Source organism: Bos indicus, chromosome 16 (assembly GCF_029378745.1).
Source record: "Bos indicus isolate NIAB-ARS_2022 breed Sahiwal x Tharparkar chromosome 16, NIAB-ARS_B.indTharparkar_mat_pri_1.0, whole genome shotgun sequence".
Classification (NCBI taxonomy): Eukaryota; Metazoa; Chordata; class Mammalia; order Artiodactyla; family Bovidae; genus Bos; species Bos indicus.
In genome coordinates, this window is record NC_091775.1 from 76269747 (window position 1) to 76295930 (window position 26184).

The 26184-nt window shown below is 48.8% G+C and overlaps 1 protein-coding gene across 1 annotated transcript; it reads left to right on the forward strand.

Moving 5' to 3' along the window:
- The first annotated feature begins 2244 nt into the window (after positions 1-2244).
- CD34 (CD34 molecule) lies at positions 2245-25363 on the forward strand. The gene is made up of 8 exons (XM_019976540.2): positions 2245-2403; positions 12286-12471; positions 13077-13336; positions 14349-14429; positions 22408-22546; positions 22780-22832; positions 23125-23289; positions 23943-25363. The coding sequence occupies exons 1-8, from the start codon at positions 2325-2327 to the stop codon at positions 24126-24128; spliced, it is 1149 nt and encodes a 382-aa protein (XP_019832099.1). The 5' UTR covers positions 2245-2324; the 3' UTR covers positions 24129-25363.
- The last annotated feature ends 821 nt before the right edge of the window (positions 25364-26184 follow it).

Sequence of the window (26184 nt, forward strand, 5' to 3'; positions counted from 1 at the left end):
GACAAAGTTGGGGAGGAGAGACATGAAGGAGCAGCCAAGAAAGGCTAGAGCTTTGAAGGCACTTACTAGCTCAACTCTGTGTGGCCTGTGGCGGAACACAAGGCTGTGGTCCCAGGGTGGATGTGTATCCAGTGGCTAGAACCTGAGTTTGTGGGTGATCAGGGTAAGGCTACGTGTGCTCGGAGTATGAGTCTCAGGGACCCTGGAAAATAGGAAGAATGGTCAGTTATCCCCTGGTGGCATGGTTCCGGTGTCACCCATAGTCCTTTAAGCCAGAGAACAGCTTCCCAGAGTAAGTGATCAGTCAGCCTCCAATGCCCCCTATTCCTATTCCCCTCCCTGAAGTCTGTCATCCACTTTGTGCCTAGCCTGTCTTTGTTCTATACCAGGGCTTCCTAAACTTTAGCATGTATAAAAAAGAGTGCCTATCAAAAGCGTAGTGTCCCAGACCTTACCCTCGATTCTCTGTGCACCATGCTTTGAGAAGCTCTGCTCCACAGGATCATTCTCTCCTCTGCCCCCAAGACGAATTAAGAAACTCAGGTGCTAGGGACAAGTTCTTTCCTGTTTCCTGTGCTCCAGCTAGGGCAGACAAAGGGCATTCAAAGTAACCCGAAGAATGTACTGAGGATGAAGGAAGAGCCAAGAGAGACAAATCTGTTTTCATATGGGGTTTCCAACCTCCCATTCTGCTCACCACTTCTCACTGGGGGTAAAGCAGTCCCGTTTCCTGGAGCTGAGAGAGTTGGGGTTGGGGAGGGCAGCTCTTTTTCTCTGTCCACTTGGGAGTTCCAAGGACAAAAGCCTGATTTTAAAAATGTGTCTTGTAACGCTTTCTGTCCCCATCTGCAGGCCCTTGAGATCATGGTGTGGTCAGTGTTGTCAGATGTGAATTCCCATCTGCACTTTCCATCAGTCATAGCATACCGCCACGTGCGCTACCAAGTCTGCTTCAGGAGGCTTTGCCTTCGTTCTGTGATGCAAGGCTTCATTTCCTCTGTCAAGGAAAGTCAGGCAACAAGACCACAGTGGAAGTTCTGGGTTTTGCTTTTAGACCCCGGTGCACTTCCACTCTCATAATGCCAGGGGGTCTCTGCAGAGAAGGAAATCAGAGAGGAGCTGAGGGTGCTGGGCTTTCTGCCCCTGTGGGCTCGGTGCGGCAGTCATCGTGGAGGAGACTGGACTGGGTATCTGTAATCCTGCGAGCCCACTCAGGATCTCAGAGCATGGTCTCCAAGACTGTGCCTTCTCCCCACCGCTCCCGCTCCCGGTGCCATCATCTGCTCCTCCAGGCTCCTCTATCCCTCAGTCTCCACCCCCACAATCCGGTCTGTAACTAGGCTGACCTCCCAGCTCCCAACACCCAAAACAACTCCTGAGGAGCACGGCAGCTCCAGGATCAACTAGGTAAAAGGTGGTGGAGTCAGGAGAAGTATTTTTTTCTGACAGAAGATCAGGATGGAGCCCCTAGAGTCTCAGCCCCAGGACTGGAGACGGGGCAGGGTGTGTGTGTGTGTGGGGGGGGGGGGGTGACTGGGGAGAAAGCATCCCAGATGCTAGTGGAGTTCTTTGTCTTTATGATGCTGGTGACAGGATCAAACTATGTGAGAAAGTAGGGCCGGTCACAGGGAGAAAAATTAAAACCCTCCAAATTAAAATAAACAAATCTTGTAAGGGGAAAAAAAAGTGGACAGTTACGGTCATTTACGTGTCCTGCTCAGGCTTTCTGCATCGTTACCACACATTGCAGTCTGCATCAGGTTTAACACGGGGTACGTTTTACCTGGCTTCTCTGTTTTTACCTGATTAGCAAAAATGCTCACACTTGTAAACTCAGGTCCTTACCAGTAGATTCCTTCTGCAAGACTGTTCTCAGCTTAAAACTTAAAAACCAAGAAAAACAAAAAGGAAAGGAAATGAGGAAAAAGAAAAAAAAAAAAAAATCAGAGGAAACCTGCCCTGGATACCTGTAAGGCTGACACCAAGGGGTTAAAAGTTCAGTGGAAGTGAGCTTGAAGAAGCTGGGGTCGCTTTATTACGTTGAACAGGGCTTCTGGGGGCCCTTACAAAACCTTTTTTGGCCTCGACAGCGGCAACCCCGGCCTCCCTCCTAACGTCCTCCGCCTTTGGGACTAAGCGGGAAGCTCACGTTAGTGGCAGCCAAGGAGAGGGGCTGGCCGTGCCAGGACCGAAGAGGGAGGGGAGGGGAAAAAGCGAGTTTCGCCCACCCCACGCTCGGGCGGAGGGGCGGGGAGCCGCGCGTCCCGGCCGGGCCAGGCAGTGTCTCGCTCTCTGCGCATCTCTCTGGGGTCGCCGCGGGAACGATGCTGGGCCGCAGGGGCGCGCGCGCGGGGCGCGGGATGGTGCGGGGCTGGACCGCGCTCTGCCTGCTGAGTCTGCTGCGTGAGTACGCGCCGCGCGCCCGGCCCGCCCGGCTGGGCGGCGGGGAGGGTCGGCGCTCTCCCGGGGGCAGAGCGCGCCGGGTCGAGGCGACCACGGAACCAGGGGGACCCCCGCCCCGGGGACCCCCCCGCCCCACCCCCCCGCGCCCACGCCCACTGCCGCAGCTCCTGGCTTGGTGGGACTGAGGCCGCTCCAGCAGAACCCAGTGGGGACCGGCCCCTCACCTGGGAGTCGGTGGGGGTGGGACGCGACGGGAAGGGGACCCCCTGAGTGTAGCCCAGTTGTAAACCGGGCGGCGCGCCCCAGGCCTCCAGGAGTCAGGCCAGGAGACTCTTCTCTGAAATAAAGCGCTCTGGAGATGCCAAAGGTGCGCGCGGAGCGCAGAGCTGGAGCCAGAACCCGGGGAGAGGGGTGGAGAGAAGGAAAGGAAAGGAAAGGAAAGAAGTTTGTAGCTGATGGTTGGTTCAGAAAGCAAGCGGCTGCCTGAGCCGGTTGCTGGGAAGGGAGCGCTGGCGCCCACGTACCACCGGGACACGGGGAGCCAGAACTGGACCTTCAAGCAATGGGAGCGAAGCCCACCTGGGACGAGGCTCGGGTCCGAGGTCCAGAGGCCAGGGAGGTAGGCTGAGTTAGGTGACATGGGGAGTTTGCAGTGAAGAAGAGTCCGTGAGAGTGAATTTAAGATGGGAAAGCTAGGTTAAGACTCCTTCTCTGGGCATCCACACCTGCTTCCCTGGAGAGAAGGGACGGGTGAATGGAATTTGTTCTGTACTCTGCCTTCTTCGCCCCACCACAACCGCTCACCCTGGCACAAATTCAAGCTCGTTGCATTTGGGGGGTTTTCTTTCCTTGCCCTGTTCTCCAAGTTCTAACTAGTGGACAGACCTGCAGATTGGGGGGCACTCCTTTGCTTATCCAGGCAGGCCTGCATACTTCTTAAGCTCTTGCTGTCATTTCTGTTGAAAAGAACAATATTGGTAGGCACACAATCAATATTCGTAATTGCTTTCATTTGGGGATAACATTCTCCGTCTCATCTCATGGAGCTCAGAAGGATTTAAATATTATAAGTTATTCTCTTGTTAGCTCCAGGTTCTGCTTCCAGGCCTCCAATTTCCCTAGTCTTAACTGCATCCTAAAAGCCACCCACCACGGCCCCTCTGAGTGACCTGGGTCAGCCAGCCAGGCCTCTTATGCTCTCTCCCTTTGGGCCCACCCAGTTGGAGAGAGACTCCAGGCCAGGGGAAGCTCTGTTAGGCTCTGGGTTGACTTGTTCGGTGGACCCAGATGTGGTGTTTGGGGCCGGGAAAAAAGCTGTCTCTAAGATGTTGAAGCCCTAGAATGGGGCACGGCCTTGGGGGCTGTCTGCACCTCACAACGGGCTGAGTTGACCGGCAGCTCGGATTCCTATCCGATGCTCCATGCTCCTTTGGCTTCACAGCTCATGATGACCTGGTCCCGGGCCGAGTGAGGCCCACCCTTTTCTTATTTCCTCAGCTGGCCAGTCTCAGTCTCGCCTTGGCCTGCAGTGGAAGGGACGCGAAAGTGATTTAACCTCTGCAGAACCCTGGGCAGACACGCAGAGAATTTCCGCGTGTCCGCTTTGGGGATGAGCAGTGGGGCCTGGGTGCCTCCGCTCAGTCTGGCCCCACTGCTCAGGCCAGTTTGTAGCTTTATGCTTTCCCCAAGAGCTTTCTGGGGTTTGTTTTTATTTAATACCAGGAGTCATTTTCTGGTATATTGTGGGGTAGATGAAATGAGTGAGTATACCTGAAATGTTAACGAAGGGACATTGCAGAAATTCTGTGGTATGGTTACCATGAACTTTAGGGCACCCACAGAAGGGAGGCCTGGAGTTTTCTCCTCTCCCGGAGCTTTGTTCTGGGAAGGTCAGTTTTCCGTCCCCGTGAGAAGCTGTTCCGGGCTTGAACCAGAGCGGACTTTCTCTGTTGGAGACGGGGTCACTCTGTGGGGTGACCAGAGGCAGGGTGGGGTCTGACCTGAGTGTGTGTGTGACCAGAATCACACCTCCAGCTGGGAGGAGAAACCTTGCAGGTAATTAGGGAAACCCACTTGTCAGGCCCAGGGTATCTGTTTCCTCCAAGCCCTCCAGGCCTGTCTTTCCTCTTTGTCCAGCGCGTCCCACCCCTTCACATTCCTCTTCTTCCTCTGCGTCCTTCGTGCCTGCTGACCCCACACCCATATCCTGTCTGGGGCTGTGTGTAAGAGGGGGAAAAAGAAAAGGGAAAAGAATTTTATCAGATATTTTCCGGAGGGGAGAGACTCCACCCTTGACTCGCTGCCACATGGAGACCAAGACGGAACAGCCTTGGGACCTCTGACTAATTCCGTGGTCCCCAGTGCTCCCCCTACTAGGGCCGGCCCAGCTGGCACTGCCTTTGCAAACGCAGGTTTCCCTAAGCATTCCTGTTTGACTGATAAAAGGAGCCTGGGCAACTTTTTCTCATCCCTTTGGCTCCACCTCCTGGGCCTCTGTGCTCACTAGTTCTCATCTCCTTTGGAAGAGTCTTTGTCTTCCAAAGCTCAGGGCCAGAAGGACCACACTGCAGCAAATAAACTCAGGCCTAGCGTTCTTACGAAAGCAAATCAAAAGGAGCAACAATTCCACTTCTTACCACCTTGCTGCCCGATTTCCTTTAGCTCCTTGGGCAGGAGGGCGCAGGCCTGCGCTCATGGCGGGGTGGTCACCCAGCTCCACCCTGAGGGTGCCTGGGTCTCCTTCTCCCAATGACTTTGCTGGATGTCACTAAATGGCCCCAAGTGTGGCGAACTGAAAATCTGAAGGTATGGAAAAGGAATAAAACGCCACCCTCCAAAAGAAAATGCTCAGAGTTGCCAGGGCAGAATTTCCGTATTTTTCTGGGCTTTGACTTTCCTAATGAGAACACTCTCTTCCTTCCTCAGCTAAGAAATAAAAACACAGTGTCTACACTTTTTAGTCTCAAGGGCCCTCGACTTTGCTAAGGAGAAAGGTGCATGCATCTTGGGAGAATGTGGTAGAAATGAGGAGGGATATATACCAGGGCATGTGTCCCAGGACATACACCCTGGAGCCTGCTAGAATGAATCACTTCCCTTTGGACATAAAGGAAAAGGCCTCTGGCTTCATTCGGAAGTCTGCTCCTGATTTAAGAGGGAAAAAACCCACAAAGAATCCACCCCTGCTACCTTCCTGGAGAGCACCATCTCTAGGTAGCCCGCTCCATTGTTTAAGAAAATGCCTTAACGAGTCTTTGGTTGAGAAAACCTGGACCCTGGCACAAACCGTTGCTGGGCAGTGGCAGACAGGAAGTTGAAGTGCTGAGCATGATAAAATAAAGTGAAACTTTGTGTTTGATGAACCAAGAGACAAAAGGCTGAAGGACTCCGAGCCCAGGAAAGCATAGAGAGAGGAGGGAAGCGCTTGGAGCAATAGGGAAACGGTAGTGAGTGGAGGGTGGAAAAGACCTGGCTGGGAAAACTCCTGATGGTGTGGCCCGGCTGTTTAGCATGGGAATGCCTGGTATTTCAAGATTAGCTGCTGTCTCTTCTGGGTTGTGCTGTAATCTTCCTGCATGATCTTAAATCTTCAGTCAGTTCACACTGGCCTTGCAGCCCTGTTAGTGCTGCTCTGGGTAGGGGGAATAAAGGAATGGGTATTTGGCAAGCCCATGGTACAGCAGTGTAGAAGGAGAACTCCTGCAGCCTGAGCACAGAGCTATAAAACAGAGGTTCCTGGAAATGATGAAAGTGGAGGAAGAGGTGACCGGGAGAAACGTAGGCCCACTGAGAGAGCTCACGATATTAGGGTTCCCCAGGAAGTGGATGGGGGTCCAAGATGTGCTATTTGAATATAAAAGGGGAGTGTCAGAACCCTGGGAACACTCAGGCCACAGACTCTCGGTTTATGCTCACACCTCAACTTAGCCTCTGTAACATAGGAAGGCATCAGCCTAAAACTTTGATCCAGTCGCACATGACCCAAACCCGCCAAGACCCATAGCATGGAGGCTTCCTGAAAGCTCCCAGGAACATGGGTACCTTGTTATCTCCTAGAGTCGTTTATTCTATTAAAGAAAAATCTTATGATTATTAGCTTTTTTTTTTTTTGGTATTGCAGTGGAATTAGCCTTTCTGTAACTTCTAGTCATTGATTGTAATTCTATTCCTTGAACTCTCATAGGATTAAATCTGATCTTTCTTCAGGACAATCCTTAACAACCTTTCTAGTCTGCCCCACGAGATTACAAATTCCTTGAGGACAGGGATTTATTTAAATTCTAGTGACACTAACAGGTAACAGTAGAAAGGTGTTAATTTGTGCTCCCCACAGTGCTGAGTCTGGTCCTCTGCACCTCACTGGTGCTTTGGAAAATTAAGAATGAATGAATAAGTGAAATGAATCTTGAAGAAGATTGTTTATTCTCTCTCCTCAAATTCTTCCTGTCTGGATCAAAGATCAGTGAATTTTTTTTTTTTTTTCCCTGTAAAGGGCCAGATAGTAAATATCTCAGGCTCTGGAGTCCATATGTGGTCTCTGACACATATTCTGCATTGTTTTTCTTTACAGCACTCTAAACCTGTAGAAGCCATTCTCAGCTCACTGGCCAAACAACACACAACCCATGGATCAGATTTGGTCCACCAGCACCAAGCACCAACCATCCATCTAGATGAAACAACACTAAGCCCTCAGCCATATGACTTAGTCTCTAGAACTTTCCTAATTCTGCTTATCCTCTCAAGGGCATTCCCTTAATTAAATTAATTTCCTCTTATAGCATTGAGTGAGGTGGTTCTATCAATACAGAGAAGTGGTCAGTGTGAACATGCCTGATGCAGTTGCCATTCAACGCAAGTGCCTATTGTGAACTCAGAAGGGATTGTGTTCAGCGCCTTGAGTTAAACAAGTCTAAGAGAGGGTTCCAGCACTCAGGAAATCTGCGATGTAACTGAGGTGACAAGACCTACACTCAGGAAACAGTGTATATGATCTTCTGCCAGATAAGTCGTGCAGATACATGTCTTAACGTCTCCTAGAAGCAGGAGAAAAGGGACCTGTCCTTTGCCCTAAAGATAATCACTGTCTCTGGAGCACTTAACAGATAGGCAACTGCTTTACACCCCCTATCTCCTTTATTCCTCCAAAGAGCAAGGAGGAAGGGGCTATTTTTATCTCCATTTTACAGATAAGGTATAGAAAGGGGAAGAAGCTTCCTATGGTCATGAAGCTAGAACTTGGTAGAGGAACCTTTAACACAGTCCAATCACAGAGTCTGAGCGCTCTGTCCTGGGACTCTCCTGTCTGCTCATCAGCCATCAACGCAGGCGGTGGGCTCCCGGCAGAGGCCAGCTTGCTCCTTCTTCCCAGCCCTGCATCTAAGATATCCCAGATCTCCAGGAAACTGCTCTCAGGCCGGGTGCTAGAACCCGAAAGGGTGGGCAGGATGGGGCTGACTGCCTAGGAGATGAGAAAACAGAACCAGCAAAAAAGAAAAAACGGCACCACTACAACTCAGAGGGCTGTGAAAAACAAGACCAAATAATGGGGAAAAAACATCTCTTAAAGTACAGGAATTTAGTAATTTAGGTAGCAGAGCTTTCTGGATCTCTGAAGATTTGTAAACACCCTTTAAAGTTTAAAAGAATTTTCAATATATTAATTGTAGGTATAAATCTTTTAAAAACCTATTACATATGTTTCTGCTTTCTCGGTGTATTAGGGGAAAAAAGGGCTTTAACCTTCAGTCTTAGAAGTATCAGGAAAATAATTTGGTTATGGTGCAACTCAGTGCCATTGTTAATTCTCGTTGTTCTTCAGTCCATAAGTCATGTCTGACTCTGCAACCCCATGGACTGCAGCATGCCAGGCTTGCCTGTCCTTCACTATCTCCTGGGGTTTGCTCAGATTCATGTCCATTGAGTGTGAATACTTATGAAAGTGTGTATTTTTTATTTACTCTGACCACAAATGGTTCCAGACTAGTGTGGGTTTTAATACTCATGTCTGGTTTTAATTTATTGCTGTTTATTCATTTTCAGCTGTTGCTTTGCCTCGTTGTTTGCCTCTAGTAGTCTCTAATTTTTAGCTTTGACTAGGATAGCAGATGAAGATGTTTGTTAGAATTCTGTGTCAAACAAGAGTAATTGCCTCTGAAATAAGTACCTGTAAGTTAAATGCATGACGTTTACAACATTAATTTTATGACATCTCTTTGGCTTCTTGGAATCCTCATGTCTCTAACTGCCCGATCCCTTGTCTCCTTTTATCCCGAGTTCATGGGCTGAGATCAAGTAGGGTAGGTAGGGGCAAATAGTGTGCTTCAGGAGACACAGTTAATACAGATGGAGTGAGAGGTAAACAGCAGAAGATAGGCGTTCTTTCATGTTTAACTTGTGGCATAATGCTCTGTTGGGTTGGGGGTAAGGGCCGTTCCTCCAGTTTCTAGAGTAGAACAAGGTGGAGGCTTCATTGACCATCTCTTGGATCTGGCTGAGAGGCTGCTATGAGTTCCATATGCAGTTGGAGATGAGAAGCTCAGATAAAGAAAGATCCGCCTTGGATGGTCTTACGCCATCAGCACGTGGGGGAAGACAGGATAAACGCAGACCTGTGGTCGTCTTGATTCTTTTCATTGCTTTCCTCCAAGACCCATCTCTTCATGGGAGCACTAGAGAGGGAGCCCTAGAGGCTGTGAAAACAAGAGCGCTCCTCACTGACAGTCTCCAGGCGCAGTGCCTAGGTCAGGATAGGCCCCCAGGGCTCTGCCAAGGTGTCGCCTTGCCCTGCACCAGCTTGTACATACCCCATTGCTCAGCCTTGCCTTCCTGCCTTCCCTCTTTGTCCTGTCTCTCAAGGGTCTCATGGGCTTCCCCACTCCGCCTATGCTTGGGGATGTGAATCTGCGGTTGGGGTTCCTCCTCATTTGCAGACAGATCCTGCAACCTGTTCGTCCGTTCTTAGTAGAGGGGCGGTGCAGGGGGGTGGTGTGGGAGGAGGCAGCCCCAGCCAGGAGCCTGACCCCGGTGGCTCAGGAGCTGGCCGGGGTGCAGGGTTGCCTCACTCCTCTGGAACAGCCACCTCTGCGCTCAGAATGGGCAGCGGGTCTCTCTTCACATCTGGAAAAGTTCAAAACTGTTTGTCTGGGTGAAGGAGGCCCCGGGGGAGGGGTTCAAAAGCATGACGTAACCTCAGCCAGGCCCAGATTTTGTTGGGGAGAGGAGAGGGCTTGGCCAGGCCGGGCCAGATGGGATTCCCAAGAATCGGTGTCCTGGAGGGAAGAAGAAAAACAGGGTGGGCAGGAAGGATGTCGAGGGGGAACGCCAGTGGTGCTTTGGAATGGTAACCTTGGGGGATGGTCCTTCAGTTCAGTGTCCAAATGTTCCCACCACCTTCCCCCTGCACTGAACTTAGACCTTCGGGTCAGATTGCTGAGAGGCACTTGTTCGGTCGCTCAGTCGTGGCCGACTCTTTGCGACCCCATGGACTGCAGCACGCCAGGCTTCCCTGTCCTTCACCGTCTCCCGGAGCTTGCTCAAACTCATGTCCATTGAGTCGGGGATGCCATCCAACTGTCCCCTCCTCTATGGTCCCCTGGGAAAGATAGAAAGCAGCAGCAGAAGGGGATGACAGAGGACGAGAGGGACTGATTTAAGAACAAAACCACTAGGTCTGCTTCCCCATCTATTTTATTTTGAGAGATTCATTCCTCCCACCCCCAGGGCCAGCCAGCCAGAAGCCCAGATTTTTCTCCCCGAAGTGTGGAAGATGCATCCTGATCCTTAGCAGTTTGGACCCCCTGACCCTCTTGCTGCTTATACTCAAGGGTCAGCTAAACCTCGGGCGTCCCATGGCTCCTTGCCCTGCATTAATGACAGCGTTCCCCCTTGGCTGAAACCTCGGTGATCCAGGTTCTTATCTCTGAAATGGAAATAGTAATACCACGTGTTCTCCTCCTCTTTTGCCCCATCATTTTCAGATAGGTGCTTTGTACTCAGCAGGAGTACCAGCCTGCCTGCAGCAGGCTGGGAAGAGAGGTGGATGACGGAGAGTGAGACTTGACACCACCTTTGGGGGAAAATTCATTGTCTTGAAACCATTACCTCACTGCTGCCTTGAGGCTGTGGAAAAGAAGAGGTGTTCTTCTGCACTGCATTTACCTGGAAACCTCTGAAAAGCACAGACTCAGATCTCAATCAGAAAAGTTAGAGATAAGCTTTAGGGTGCCCTGGGACCCCGGGGGGCCTTTCCTTGAGGATAGTATTGCTGGGTGTGAGCTCTGGATGCCAAGTCTACCTCTAATTGTTTCTAGGGCTCAAGCCAAGAATATAGTAGAGGCCCATATCCCATATATTATATGTCTGAATACTTCAAGTTATAAATCAGGCCAACTAACTGGTAGATAAAATATCTCCTGTCTTAAAAATGTACCTTCATGGCAACCTGGAAGGCCAGATTTGAATTTAAGACTCTCAGAGCCTTGGGGTTCAGTGTCACAGTGGGGCTTAGCAGGAAGAGATGGTCCTCGGCCTTTGCCCACCCTCTTCTCTTCCTCTTACCCAAGGCTCTGGTCCACACTGTAAGGGACCCTGCGTGCAGGCAAGGGACACCCCACCCACACGCTTGAGCTCTCACCTTTTCCCTGCACACTGGCCACCCTTGAGCTTGGAGAATATTCCCTGGAGCTGCAGTTCACCCTTGGAAGGATGGAGAAGAGACCCATGCAGATCCTCCAGTAAGCAAAGAGCCATTTGGGCAAGAAGTTCTAGGACTTCTGGTCCCAACACATGATCTAGAAGAGAGTGTAGCCCTCTGTTGGCCCCATGGACTCCTCACATTTTGGGAACAGGGAGGGCAGGAGAAGGAACAGTGTGTAGGCTCTTAAGCACAGGGTCCATACAGGTAGCTTTTCCTTCCTGGACCTAAGGATGGCACTGCTGGGCACCACAGGGAATGTGGGAGGGTTAAGAACCTGCAGGAAAAGTTTCAGAGAATAACTACTTCTAGAAACATTATACTATAGCATTTGTTATCTTGTTGATTTCCCCAACAATCCAAATAATAAAAGACCCTCATTTAAAAATTAATACACACACACATTAAATGATCAAATTCTTGGCAGAACCAGAACCCAGCTATCTGTCCCCACGGCATTTGATGAGAAACCAAGTCATATGCTCTCCAGTCCATCAGCTAGATTCCTAGGTCAGAGCTTCCCAAAAGGAATCTTGGGCTTGTGAGCCACAGTTCCTCAATTTAAAAAAAAAAAAAAAAAAGGTTTTAAGGCCCTGAGGGAGAGAATGAAAGGATTTGGGTAATGGGGCAATCTACAAAGGAAAAAAGATTTTTTTAAAGGATTGCATAGAGATGGTGTGAATCTAGTGGGTATTCCAAGTTAATAAATTGAATGGAGAGACGGATACATTCAAAAGGAAATAGAAGCGCATCTTTTCCCACATTTTAGATCTTGGCAATACTTATTCAGGTGTAATTTGAAATTTTTATATTTTACTTAGCCTATTATGAGCATTGCCTCATATTCTCATGCTGCTATAATTGTGGCATATTTTTGTTTGTAGTGATTATGGTATGCTGAGTGCATATAACATTTACCCTATTGTAATTCATTTAGTTGCTTGCAACTTTTCCCTCCTATAAATAATACTACAGATGTTTGGGCATGCAAACTTTTCTTTCTCTGTTTCCTTGGGAAAAAATCTAGTGGGAAATTAGTCAACTGTCCAGGAGGGTGTCGTTGTTCTGCTCTGTTACCAGGGGACGTTCTAGGTGGATTCTCCCTAATGTCAAGAAACTGAATCAGGTGATGCCATGAGGCTTCAGGATGATCTGCGCTCTGATATTTCTTCTTTGTTTCCCTATAGCTTCTATGGAATTCACACAGACACCCATGGCAGCTACTACTGCCACAGTGTCAGCCAGCCCAGAAATATCTTCACCTGTCCCTACAACTACATTCGACTGGAGAAGCATGAACTCAAGTACTTTTAGAAGCACCAGCCTCTACGATGTCTCTCAGGACAGCAATGGGACCACAGCAGTCACCTTAGGTAAAGATTTCTCATCTCACCCCAGAAGGATGCTGCTGGCACTTGGGTAAAGCATTAGGATATTTGCAAACCACCTCTGTCCTCCATGTTCCCCCACAGATGGAAACATACAAGCTCCTTTTAATAATGGCTTGAGTATCATGCTTAGGGAACCCTGAAGTATGTTCTAGACAATTCTTCCTGTAGTGACAGCTTTCTCCAGTCAATGTCTGGGCTGCTCGTTCTGATCAGTAACTCTCCTTGTACTCCTGAGTCCAGCTTAGTGAGAAAAGAAGAATCTATGATCTTTTCTAAGTAAAGCAAACCATGTACAAATTGGGGGTCTTTGGTGTCTCTAAGGTACCAGTTTCAGCGTTCAGTTTCAGCGTCTTGGAGGGCATTTCTAACACATTCTAGATTATAGCTCTGGTTTCAACAGCTGGCTGGAAATGAGTTGCCAAGGGTTAGGACATGAAGTAACTTTTAACTCCCCAGATTCCCTTTTCTGGGTTGAAGTCCGAGCCTATGTGAATGAACTGAGATGTGTGTGTGTGTGTGTGTGTGTGTGTGTCTGTGTCTGTGTGTTTATGCCATTGTGCACGTGTTCACACTTGTGTATTGGTCAGTTCCAGCGTCTACAGACAGTTTCACGTCTACCTCTGAGACCCTCCCAGCCTCTGGGGCCGTGAACTCTTCTGTCCAGTCACAGACCTCTTTAGCCACCACGGTGTCTTCTACCCTCATCAGCTTTGCGACTTCAGAGGCGACTCTGCAGCCCAGCACTTTTCCTGGAAATATTTCGGATTCCCTGTACAATAGTACCAGCCCTGTGACTTCTTCCATTATTACCTCTCCATCATTTTCTCCTACCCAAAGTATCCTCAAGGTGGGTGAATTGGGCTAAAAATGACAGATTACCTACCCCCTTACTTCATATGTATGCAAGCTCTCTCCCTTCCCCTTAACCTCTGCTTATCCAAACCAATGAATTTTGATCATATAGGAGTTCACATGAGAATTATGCAGCTTAAATATTGCTGAAAGGGGAGGAAAAGGGTAGGGTTTGGTGGCAAGACCGATCTGTGCCATGGGTATAATGTTTCTAGAGAGTAGAGAGTGAAGAGGATTCTCAGAAATCCATCCAATCCTTGGTGGTTCTTTCTTATACCCCTTGGTCTAGTCATGGACCAAGGTACCACTCGCCTTTGGGCATATTTGGAAACTATCTTGCACTTAATGGTGCTGCTTTCCCCAAAATGTTTAGGGTGAATACTATTTCCTTTCTGCGAGAGGGTTTGGTGGTATGCCAGGTGTAGAGAGGCAGTGAGGAGCTAAGAAGACTAGGGGTGTTGAGCTCAATCTGCCTTGTTCAGTCTTGGGACTAGTGACTATCAACAGCTTTCAGCAGGAAGAGTAGAAAATATGAGGGCGTGGAGCCTGTCAGCAGGCATGGGAGACCTGGTTTCTGTTTTTAAGGGAGCCAGAATAGAAATCTGGAGAGTCCCAGGGCCCAGGAGGAAAATGAGCATCACCAGAGTCTGCCTGGCCACCTCATTACCTGCTCCCCTGCAAGTGTGTAACTCGCTGGAGGGAAAACAGCTCTAAGGGGAAAGATCCTACCCTCTTCCATTTCAGCAGCATCCAAGCCAGTGTTTACCAAGATTGCAGATAGCTACTTGCCTGCAAGCCCAGGCTAGTAACTAAAGTTTTGACTATCCGATGTGTTAAGAAGTGAGGTGAAGGAAGAGTATGTCTTATAACTTTCTAGTCTCCTAACAACATGTTTAAATTTCCTTTTTTTAAAGCCTCTTTAAAAACGATGTCATAGAAATCAAACCAGAAAAGAGGTGGGGAAGAAATGATGCTGACTTATTTACTTTTTTTTTTTTTTAATACAGAGTGAAATAAAATGTTCCAGAGTCAAAGAAGTGAAATTGGCCCACAGCATCTGCCTGAAGCTAAATGAGACCTCCAGCTGTGTAAGTCAAACCCCTCTGCCCATTCCGCCCCCCTCCCTCTCCTCCCGAAATTACTTCTGAACCTCCTTAAGGTGAGTCTTGGAAGGACCGAGTTGGGTGGAGGCAGGGGCAGTTTAACATGGACAGGCTGCTTTGAATATTGAGCTTTAGATTTAGGGAGTGAGAGGCCCCATCTGGTGGACAAAGAAGGCAAAGGTGATTTTATTTAAATTTACTTCCCCCTCCTCTATTGTACTATATAGGCTTCTCAGGTGACTCAGTGCTTAAGAATCTGCTTGCCCATGCAGGTGACATGGGTTCCATCCCTGAGTTGGGAAGATTCCCCTGGAGGAGGAAATGGCAGCCCACTCCAGTATTCTTGTCTGGAAAATCCCATGGACAGAGGAGCCTGGTAGGCTACAGTCCATAGGGTTGCAAATAGTTAGATATGACTGAGCACACACACATGCATATTACAATATATAGTCCGATTTAGGTTTGCTTTTATGTTAAGAAAGTCCTTCAGGAAATATAAACTAGTCACCTAAAAAATCAATTTATTATTATTTTCATATAGCTCTTTAATATAGAGAGAATTTTTTGCTGTAAATGCTTCATTCTCCGTATAACCAGTTCCCCTAGCATTATTTAGTCAATGACTCTCTCCTTTATTGACTGGAATTCTTCCTTTAGTTTGTATTCAGTTTTTATGTGCCCTGTGCTGTGCTTAGTTGCTCAGTCATGTCCGACTCTTTGCGACCCCATGGACTGTAGCCCGCCAGGCTCCTCTGTTCATGGGGATTCTCCAGGCAAGAATACTGCAGTGGGTTGCATACCCTTCTTCAGGGGATCTTCCCAACCCAGGGATCGAACCCAGGTCTCCCACATTGCAGGATTCTTTACTGCCTGAACCAGCAGGGAAGCCCAAGAATACTGGAGTAGGTAGCCTATCCCTTCTCCAGGGCATCTTCCCGACCCAGGAATTGGACCGGGGTCTCCTGCACTGGAGGTGGATTCTTTACCAGCTGAACTACCAGGGAAGCCCTTACACTTTTATACATCAACACTTTCAATATCTAGCCAAGCGGATCTTTGCTATACAAAGACCTGTGTATAAGGCATTTTTCATCTGTTTTTAGAAAAATTTTAGAAACAACAAGTAAAAACCCACAAAACCATTAAAATTTTAATTGGAACCGCTCTAAAACCTCACCATTTTTTTCTGATTTTCCTCTGGTATTGTTCTGTGTCTTTTTATTTTTTTAATTTTTAAAATGTTTTTTCCCATAGGTTTTATGGATTTCTTAAGATTTATTATATAGATTTTCCACGATATAGTCCAGTTGATTGTTTCTTGTATATTAGAAAGTTCATTGAGTTTATCATATTTACCTTGGGTCTAGCCGTTTTCTTTAACATGCTTATTAATTCCAGGAGATTTTTTTTAATGATTATTTTTCATTTTTAAGGTAAACCATCTTGTCATTTCTTATAATATGTTGGTTTTGTTTTTCTTTTTAGTAGTTATGCCTCTTTCAGTTTCATGTCTTATTCCATGGCAAACTGTACAGTATTGTATTAATTTTTAATGATGATAGCAGATCTCCTTGCTTTGTTTCAGTAAATCCAGTTTCCTGCCAGTAACAATTTCCTGGATGAAAGAAAGGATGATAGGAAGAGTACTATTTACTTACAGATAAAAAGCATGTTCTTACAAGTTGGGAATCCATTTCAGGGAACCACATATATATGACATGTGACATACATGTATGGGAAAGAGTCTGGGTAAATACTGTAGTTTGTAGAGGGTGTTACGTTACTTATTTTTGTCCATTTTGACTGTTGGTATCTTGTGATTATCAGTTGGGTCATTCTAACTCACAGGTCTTCCAAAATAATACCTAAGAAAATTATTTAACTTACAATTTTAAAAAAACAACAGAAATTTGGAAGACATAGGTTCACGCAATGGGAATAGCTAAGTGCAACTTGTAAAACAGTTAAGCATGAATATACAGTGTGTACATGTTAAGATTCTGTGTGTTTCTGATGCTGATTTTCAACTCTACTCATTTAAAAAACATTTTTTTTTTTTTTTTTTTTGCCCAACAGTTTGCTAATTATAGCCAAGAAAAATGATCATCTTCTCTCTCTCTGTATTATCTTGGCTGAGCACTTATTTTCCTGTGCGTTGCAGTGGTCTGTGCCAGAATACTAATTCTTCGTACAAACGATTTAGAGCTAATCGCAGACGATTTATTCTAAATGTCTGTCCACTGCTCTTCAAAGTTCACGTTTAACGAGGGTCATCGTACCAGATAAGTGCCAGAAACTTACTGCTACTCCAGAAATAACTGCTTTTACTGTGCTACAGTCTCTCTCTCTCTCTGAGGCCTTTACTGTCTAATCTACTTTGTGCCACAGCTGAAAAGATCTGCACTCTACTGTAATTCGGGGAGAATCTGCCAGTGGGGATATGGAAAGACAGTAATTCCTCCAATATCCTAAAGAAGGCTTCTGCGCTGCCCATGATGAATCAACTCATAGCAGCACCTATGCAGTGCTGTTTTGGGTTTTTTTTTTCCTTTTCCTTCCACCTCTGTTGATCCCTGTCTTCCTGGGGGCTTCCTCTTCCCCAGCCCTCAGGCAGCATTGCCTCCTGTTTCCCTCAGTCAGCAATCCTTCTTCCAGAGTTTTGGGCCACAGCTCCTGTTCCCCAGATTCCTTTTCCATGAGTCCTACTGCATGCTTCTCTGATAATCAGCCTCTCCCCGACAGTGGTGCGGTGCCTCCTAATTTTCCTTAAATTTCCAAGGCTTTCGTACCTTGGCCGTCAGAGAGCCTTATGGCCCTGGTTCTCATCGAGGGAAAACTCAGGCCTAATGAGAAGCATGAAGGACGTGGGTCCCCCTAACATCACACCCTCGAGTACTTATGTAATGCTGTCATGCTCTTCCATCTAATATGCTCCCATAACAGAAATAAGCATTGTTCTCAGCTCTCCAGACACTCATTTTACACTGGTAGACAGTAAGGATCCAGTCTGCTGGCTCTTGCTATGGGGATCACTGGGCCTGTCTTCTGTACATGCGTTCTGTAGACATTTCTATCCCAGCTACTCTCCTTTTGCTCCTGTGCTTCACCTCTAGATAGTGGTCACCTATGTCAGCCAGAGGACGGTAATCCCATACTCTTGTCAAGCAGCTGGTACTACATCCCAGGAGCCTCATTAGCAGAACGTGTCACCCACGCCTGATGTTCATTCTCTGTGCTGCAACCTCAGGTTAATTTACTTCTTGGTGGTTGTGATTTCCCACATGGTTTTCAGAATGTAAGCTTACTTTATTCTCTTATGCGTGTGTGAGTTGCTCAGTCCTGTCCGACTCTCTGCGGCCCCATGGACTGGGGCTTGCCAGGCTCCTCCATCCATGGGATTTTCCAGGCAAGAATACTGGAGTGGGTTGCCATTCCCCTCTTCAGGGGATCTTCCCCAGCCAGGGATCGAACCTAGGTCTCCCACATTGCAGATAGACTCTTTACCGTCTTCTTTACCAGCTGAGCTGCCAGGGAAGCCCTTATTCTCTTATTTCATATCTATTGATCCAGGGGAATCTACCAAGGAGTCATTTTAATGGTGGTAAAATATACATAACGTGAAATTTACCATTTTAAGTGTGCAGTTCAGTACTGTTGCGTACATTCACCCTGTTGTATGATCAATGTTAGGAACTCATTTCATCTTCCAGAACTGAAACTCTCCACCCATTAAACAACTTCCCTTTACCCCCGCCTCCTCCTTCTCCCTGATAACCACTGTTCTTTCTATCTCTAAGAATTTGGTTATTCTAGGTACCCCGTATGAGTGGAATCATGTAGTATTTATCTTTTTGTGACTGATACATAATCACTTAGTCTAATGTCCTCAAGGCTCATCCATGATGTAGCATGTGTCAGAATTTTCTTTTTTAAGGCTGAATAATATTCCATTGTATGTTCATGTCCAATTTTACTCATTCATTCACCTATGAACACTTGGGTCGCTTCCCCCTTTTGGCTTATGGTTAATAATGCTGTTATGAACATGTTTGCTCAGATATCTCAACACTCTTATTTCTTTTGGTATATATCCAGAAATGGAATTGCTGGATCATATGGTAACTCTATTTTTAAAATTTTGAGGAATCACCATACTGTTTTCCATAATAGTTGCACCACCTTATTTCTCACCAATGGGACACAGACGTTCCAGTTTCTCCTCATCCTCACCAGCACTCATTATTTTCGGTTTTTTGATGGCAGCCGTGTGATTGGATGTGAGGTGCCTCTGATTGCCATTTCCTAATGATTAACGATGCTGGGTTTTCTTTCATGTGCTTACTAACCGTTTGTGTATCTTCTCTGGAGAAATCTCTATTCAAGTCCTTTGCCCTCCAATTTGTCTTTCGGAACTGCCTTTCTTCAGAACCACCTATGTTTATAAGCAGAGGTGGTACTTGCTCAGCTAGCTCACACCCCCTTGTGCTGTCCCACTTACTTCACTGGGCAGGCTGCCTCCAGGTAATGTCCCCCAGCCCGTGTCTTCCTTGCCCTCCGCTCAAACACTACAGGTTAGTTTCCATGCAGAAAAAGTAAGTTGCAGATGGGGGACTGATGAAGACAGAGTGTCTTCTGGAAAGAACCTGAGATCGGGGACACCCTGACTTTTGGTCAGCTGCCCACCTGTGTGACTTGTCCTTTAATTATTCCAGTCTCTATATGAAAAGAGGGATTTTAGCTGCATTGTCAAGCTTACACCAAAGTCAATAAAATACTGAGAGAGGGGGAGGAAGGGAGAGAGAGAGGTGACTGATTCTAGAGTTTTAAGATTGAGTAATATCTTAAAGTTGAGAAAAATACCTGTCCCTCTCTCCCCCAACTCCAATATTTAATGTGCTTCTTTAACATGCTGAGAGTCTTTGCAAAGTTTGAGAATGCTGCTTTAGAAAACTTAGGTGGTTTTATTATGATGATGATAATGTTTTTATAAAATACCATGTGCTAGCTGATGGTCCACCAGTCTGATTCCCACGAACAACATGGTGAGGCTGTGGCTTCCTCCTGCCCACTGTCCCATGATGCCTGCCTGCAGCCTCTCTTGGGGGAGGATGTTTATTTCAAGCGTCCGGAGGCGCATTGTGCTTTGTTCAGGATCCACCTGCTTCTGTCCAGGCTCAGACACAATTCACTGATGCTGCTGGATTCCAGAGTAGGAGGGAGGCTGGCCGGCCACTGTTATTCCCCTGAATTGAGTCCAAGAAACTAAGCAAAGGGCGGAGGGCCCCCGTGTGGAAGTCAAACCACTTGGGATGTTAAGATGAACAAGAGTTCACAGAGTTCTTGTTTTTCTGGTGCTATGCTTTGTGCAGTCTGGGTTCAAAATTATTTAATGTCCACCCACATCCCCCTCCCCGCCCCCAACTGAGAGGCCTTACAATCTAGTCACAGAGAAATGATAATAGCAGTAAGGCAGAATGTGATTAAACATCGACGTGCGGATTCTAGACGATATGGTCTAGGAGGTGTTGCTTCAGAACAGCTGCCGTTTATCCCGTGCCCACTTGGTTCCAAGCACCTTGTCAGACACTCTTCACAGAGCAGCTCTTCAGTCACCACCCCTACTGAGTCTTCAGCTGAGGAACCTCACACTCAGATGAGCTGTATGACTTGCAAAGAATCTAGTAAATAGCAGAGCAAGGACGGATACCCAGTCTGCTGGAAGATAGGGACTGGTTTCTTGGAGGAGGGGAGGTGGAATCAAGCCTTGAAGGATGAAATTCCAAGGGGAAAGGCCATGTGCTTCATTCCCAGGGGCAACCCGTTCTGTGAAGGCTGCAGGCTCATACACGCCTGGGCTTCCTCAGGGTGGCACCCGCACTCCCGAGGCCCTTCCCCAGCTTCTCCTGCATACATTCTGTCCATTCTGTGAGGCCTATTTCGAGATGTTTCTGATAACCCCGAAGCAGGCGTGTGCTTGCTCTCCTGTACATGCCCACGGTACCATTGTGCCTCTCTTAGGGTTCTTACCATGTGACTCTATCAACTCTGAAGTCTCTTTGTGCCTCAGTTTCTTCATCTATAAAATGGGGAGAGTAACAGTGTCCATCTCATAGAGTTGTGTGAAACCTAAGTGAGTCAATGTGCAGAAAGCACTTAGGACCAGTGCCTGAGACACAGGAAGTTGTGTCTGTCTTCATGGCCGTGTGGACATACCAACAGCTCCGACCACGTGGAATTCATTGCTAGCCCCGCTCCACATACACACACCACACACAACACACGCACAGAGGGATTCACGCAGTTCTGATCACCATCAGAACAGCTGAGTCTGATCGAGGCGGAGCTTCTTAGGACTCAGCACACGGAGGAGGTGCCTCCTTGTTCGGCTTGTTTCGATTGTGCCCCGTCCCCCTGCCTCTCTCGGGAACGAGACACATGTCAGCCAGAGATACCTTACAAGCCCAGAGTCATCCAGGCAGGGACTTCCCTCCTCCTCCTCCAGAAGCTGCTCACGGGGCAGCAAGGCAAGTCCGAGGGGACACGAGCCCAGAGAAGAAGGAGACTGCTGACCACACCCAGTGTGGTGCCCAGACTCCCCACAGCAAATGCTATTGTGAGGAGCTCTTATCCTGGGACTTCCCTGGAGACCTGCCTCATCTGTCCTTCTCCCAAGGAAGAAGGAGCCATGGCCTGAGGACTCATCTCTCTGTAACCTTGGCTCTTGGGGCCCTTCTAAGGTTCCCGCTGGATTCCTCTCTTCTGTGATCCGGAGGTTAGCTCGCCCTGCTGTCTGGCCTCCCCAAAGCCTCGAATTCCAGCTGGCAGAAGAAAGCTGGGACGTGAGGCCAATCTTGACCTTGCCTTGTGCAGGAGCAAAGGAGCCTGGGTTTTACTGCCTTGGGCCACAGCAATAGGAAAATACCCAGGCTGCTTGCCAAGCTGGGAGGGCCCTGTGGCCTTGCCCTCGGAGCAGCACCGCTCTGCAAACAGGAAGCTCTCTCCTCCACAGAGGCTCAGCTCTGATGCCCCTCACACGCCCCAGCAGTTTTCCCCTCACAGGAAAGCTGTCAGAGCTGCTCAGGCATTTCCTCCCCCGCCATCTGCCATCCGGACAGAGGAGAGTGTCTTGGTTTTGATTCCTTTTCTGGGTAGAGCAGGCCACTCCCTTCGGAGGCTGCTGGAATAAATCCTAGAAGACCGAGGAGGGGGAACAGCCACGGCTTCTAATTCATCCCTTTCCTGAGGCTATACTGTTGAAGAATTGTCAGAGTCTGTCTTCTGAGTCTGAGCGTCTGACTCTCACGGACCAGTCAGTCAGCAACCTGGAGCGACCTGTCCACCTCATGTGAAACTGGATTCCGTGTCTCTAGTGGGGACAGGGAATGGAAAACTAGACAGGAGCCCCACTTGAATTTGAGCCATGCTGTCTGTGAGACCCCTTGGAGACTAAGAGGGAAGGGATGAGGATCCCGTTGCATCTATAGTCATAAATTTCTTCTCTACTCCTCATCTCCCTTGGCTTTTCCTTCAATATCTGGGCCTCTTATAGCCTTGTAACAGAGGGTTTTATCTTCATTTGTATTGCACTGTTAATATTTTGTGTTATTGGTGATTTCTTTTGAACTTAATTTGGATAGTGTAGGTTTACATGGGCAATCCTTCAATAAGGTAATGGTTCCTAAATTTGTTCTCTGACATAATAGAGTGCCAGCTAAGACCACCTTTTGATCTTGGAAAATTTTGGAGTTTTTTTTTTTTTTTTTTTTCTTATTGTGTTTTTGCACATATGAAGTTTGCAAGATTTTTTTTTCACTTGGAATTTTAGGGGGGGAAAAAAAGGATTCTTTTTGTTTTGAGGGTAACAGTGGGACTTTAATCTGAATCATTGCCTGAGACTCTGGATACAGTGCAGAGGATACCAGCGACCTCATGTCCTGCTCACCACTTTTCTCTGTTGTCCCAGGAGGAGTTTAAGAAGAACAATGAAGAGAAACTGACCGGATTCCTGTGTCAGAAGAAACAGGCCGAGGTGTGCTCCTTGCTCCTGGCCCAGTCTGAGGTGAGGCCTCAGTGCCTGCTGCTGGTCCTGACCAACAGGACAGGTAAGGGACAGGTCTGTGCTGAGGTCTAGAGGGGGAGACGGGCTGGGGTTAGAGGATGCTGGGTAGAAACCAGGCATTGCAGCTCAGAGGGCACAGGTGCCGGGGAGCAGGGCCATGCTGAGGCTGGGAAAGACCCTCCTGAGATCTACCCTCACTGTCAGAGCCTCTTCTAGAACAGCGCAGGATGAGCTGTTCCAGCTTCTAGATGCAGCAAACTCCATTTCTCATTCTAGAAAGTTCCAGCAAGATCAAACTTCTGGAAGAGCACCGGTCTGACCTGAGAGAGGTAAGTTTGCAGAGATGAGGGGTCTCAGGGGAGAAAGTACCTACCTACCCTTCCTACCTCCCCACCCTTCTCCAACGGTCTTTGCCCTTCTATCTTTGAAACAAAATTTTACAGTTCAGCTTAATGAAGAGATACCAGTCTTAAGTCCTGTTTAGAAAATCCCCGAGGTCTATGTCTTCTTGGGTGTATTCAGTGTTGAGTCACACAGAGGCGTCTAGCATGGGCTGGGCTCCTCTTGTAGAACCCACCTTCCACAAGTGGAAGGCTCACTTTTCTATGGCTTCTCTTCAAGATGGGCATCGAGGACATCTCTGAAGAAGCTGTCAGCAGCCACCAGAGCTATTCCCGGAAGACCTTGATTGCACTGGTCACCTCGGGGATCCTGCTGGCCATCTTGATCACCACGTGCTATTTCCTGATGAACCGCCGCAGCTGGAGCCCAACGGGAGAAAGGCTGGTCAGTTCTGGGCTCCAGGGCAAAGCAAATGATGAAGCTAGGTCTCCTGGGGAGGTCCGTGAATGTCATGCAAGGGGAGGAGAAATACCGGAAGAGGTACTTCTGTGCCCTCACACAGGAATGTGTGCACATGGACATTACTGTATCTGTGGACGAGTCAGAACAATATATAGTAGACTGGGGAGGGGGGCGTGAACTGGGACCCTGCCCCCACATGGTAACAGATGGTTTGTGTCATCTATTTTTTGTTTTCCCTGGGATAGTTTAGCTGGGTACAAACCAGAACAGCTAAAGCAGCCATTTCTTTGCAAGCATATTAAAGGCCCATGGGTACCCAGTGTCTCACAAGAAGGGGACATGTGGAAGGAAACTCGACTCTTGAAGTGGTCTAGAGGAGGGTTTGGCTGTTGGCCCCTGGCCTCCTCTGGGGACGGCCCAGTTCCTGGCGCGAGTTGGCTCTCGAACTGCCGTGGCACTGTGGGCGCCTCTCCTCTGTCCTTTCTCCTCTAGGAGCTGGAACCCTGAGCGCTCTTCAGGAAGAAAGGAGTCTGCACACGCAGCTGCAGCCCCCTCCCCCTCCTCTGCCTCCCCCCTCCCCCTCATCTGGCTCCCATGCTTACGAGATAATGCTCCTTTATTTATACACCATCCAGGGCGAAGACCCTTATTACGTGGAGAACGGTGGAGGCCAGGGCTATAGCTCAGGCCCTGAGGCCTCCCCCGAGGCTCAGGGAAAGGCCATTGTGAATCGAGGGGCTCAGGAGAATGGCACCGGCCAGGCCACCTCCAGAAACGGCCATTCAGCGAGACAACGTGTGGTGGCTGATACCGAACTGTGACGTGGCTGGGGAGGGGCGAGGCCGGGAGGGATCCGGGGAAGGAGCCCCTCCCTGGGTCTGAGCGCATGCGGCCTCTGCGCTGGAGCGGCGCCCCCTCACCGTCCCCCCTTTCCCAGCGCACACACCCACGGAAGCCGACCCTGGAGCCCCCCGCTGTACCAGGGCAAGGGGTCCTCCTACCCTCAACGCATTCAGCTCCCTGCACCCACCGCTGGGCTATTCTGAGGAAAGCTGTGATGCATACAGCCAAGATGCTGAGAAGCTCCTCGGGTGGGGGGGGGGGGGGGCAGATGGTCTTGCAGCTTCCACGCAGGGGCCCCTTTCCTCCCCGTCCTCTCTGCCTCATTATAGGAACTCCCAGGGGAAAGCAGGGGCTTTTCTGGACTGTGATTTCATCCCAAGAGGTGTTACCTTTTCCTGTTTCTTCCTTGTATTTTTCTTTCTCTACTTCAGGAACACCACAGCAATCCCTCTCACTTGCCCCTTTGTAATGATACAGCCAGAAAATCATGCCGTCTTAACCCATCTCCGTTATTCCCCCCTCTGAGGCCCTGAGCGTTTGTTCACCAGCTCCCCTCTTGCTCTCTAAGTTCCCCGAGCTCCACAGGTAAACCACCCCCCACCCCCACCACCACCTCTGTAGACCGAGGCCTGTACAGCTTTTCTGGCTGAGCCTGGAACCAGACTCCCAAGTTTTAGAACAAGGTCCAGAGTCTGTGTGTTTGGAGGATCTGGTAGGGATACATGTGGACACACGGGTTCCCACTCAAAGGGCAGAGGGGTGCGGACACACAGCTTGGTCCTGGTCTCTGCAGGGCCACAGAGAGCCTCTGCTGGGGCTGCTGTCTCTGCCAGTGGGTCAGAGTGGACAGGACCATGGGACCAGATCTCTGAGCCAGGCCTCTTGACCCGTGAGCTTCGAAGGAAGCTTTTTGCCCTGAGGCTAGGTTCTGGCCTTCACCTCTGTCTCGAGGGCCTCCTCCCGCCTCTCCCTGACTCCTGGGTTGAGCTGTGGCCTCAGTCTCCCAGCAGACTCTTTTCTGCAGGTGACCCAGGTCCTTGGGTTTTTTTTTTTTTTTTTCTTTTTCCAGAAGGGTGAAAAGGGATCCTGATTTCAATGACGGTTGGAAATAGAACTTTCCAGAGATAGGAAGATGGGGTGGATTTTTTGTTTTGTTTTTCTGAATAAAACATGCTGTGTGTAAATAATGTAATTAAAGTGATACTGAAACACATCTGTTCTGTGTTCTGTGCCAGCTGGGTGTGTCTGAAGACCAGAGCAGAGGTCTCCCCACGAGACCTAAGGGGACCATGTGGGGACGTGGAGGGTGGGGCTGGCCATCTCAGGGTACCAAGCAGGATGCTGCCTTTCATCTGGGCCTACTGACTGCTCCCCTCTCTGGGGGAAGACAGGAATGCTCTCAGGGAAGCTGATGCTCCTAGTTGCAGAAAGAAAAGCAGAGAATGCCTACAACTTGGAAGCCACACCCTTCGTGAACACCTTCTGAGAAGAGGTACATATGCAAAAGATGCCAGACTACGGGAGGGAAGGAACCAGGGCCTGTGAACCCTCAGCTGTCACACCATCCCTGCTGCCAGCTGCGGGCACAACAGTGAGGGACAGTGTGGGAACGTCTCTCTAAGAGATCTGGCTGCCAGCCCCTGGAGGGGGTGGCTTCCACCTCTGCATTAAGACAGCAGCCTAACTGCAAAACTGTCTGTAAGCACCCCCCCACCAGCAGAGCCCAGACACCCCCACTCCACCCAAGCCCATAGGAAGTGGGGGAAGGGGAGCTGTCGGACAATCAGGACCTTCAGGAAAGGTTCCCAAGTGTGTCAACAATGGCAGTGGCGGTTGGGGTCAAACAAAGGATCCTTCCAGGCTTATCTGGCCCAGGCCAGACCTTTCCCCTCAGCAGCAATCCCCCCCACCCTACTTCCCCCTTGCTTTTCTCCCACTGCTCTAACCAGACGTTTCTCCCCAGGACTCGGGGAGGCAAAGGGAGGAAGTCTTGAGGTTTCCCTAGAAGGTGACGGCTGGGGGTTGGAGAAAGGG

Coding starts and splice junctions, on each gene's coding strand:
- CD34 (XM_019976540.2), top strand. CDS start 2,325: ATGCTGGGCCGCAGGGGCGCGCGCGCGGGGCGCGGGATGGTGCGGGGC. Junction 2,404..12,285: donor CTGCCTGCTGAGTCTGCTGC/GTGAGTACGCGC, acceptor GTTTCCCTATAG/CTTCTATGGAATTCACACAG. Junction 23,290..23,942: donor GCCCAACGGGAGAAAGGCTG/GTCAGTTCTGGG, acceptor TACACCATCCAG/GGCGAAGACCCTTATTACGT.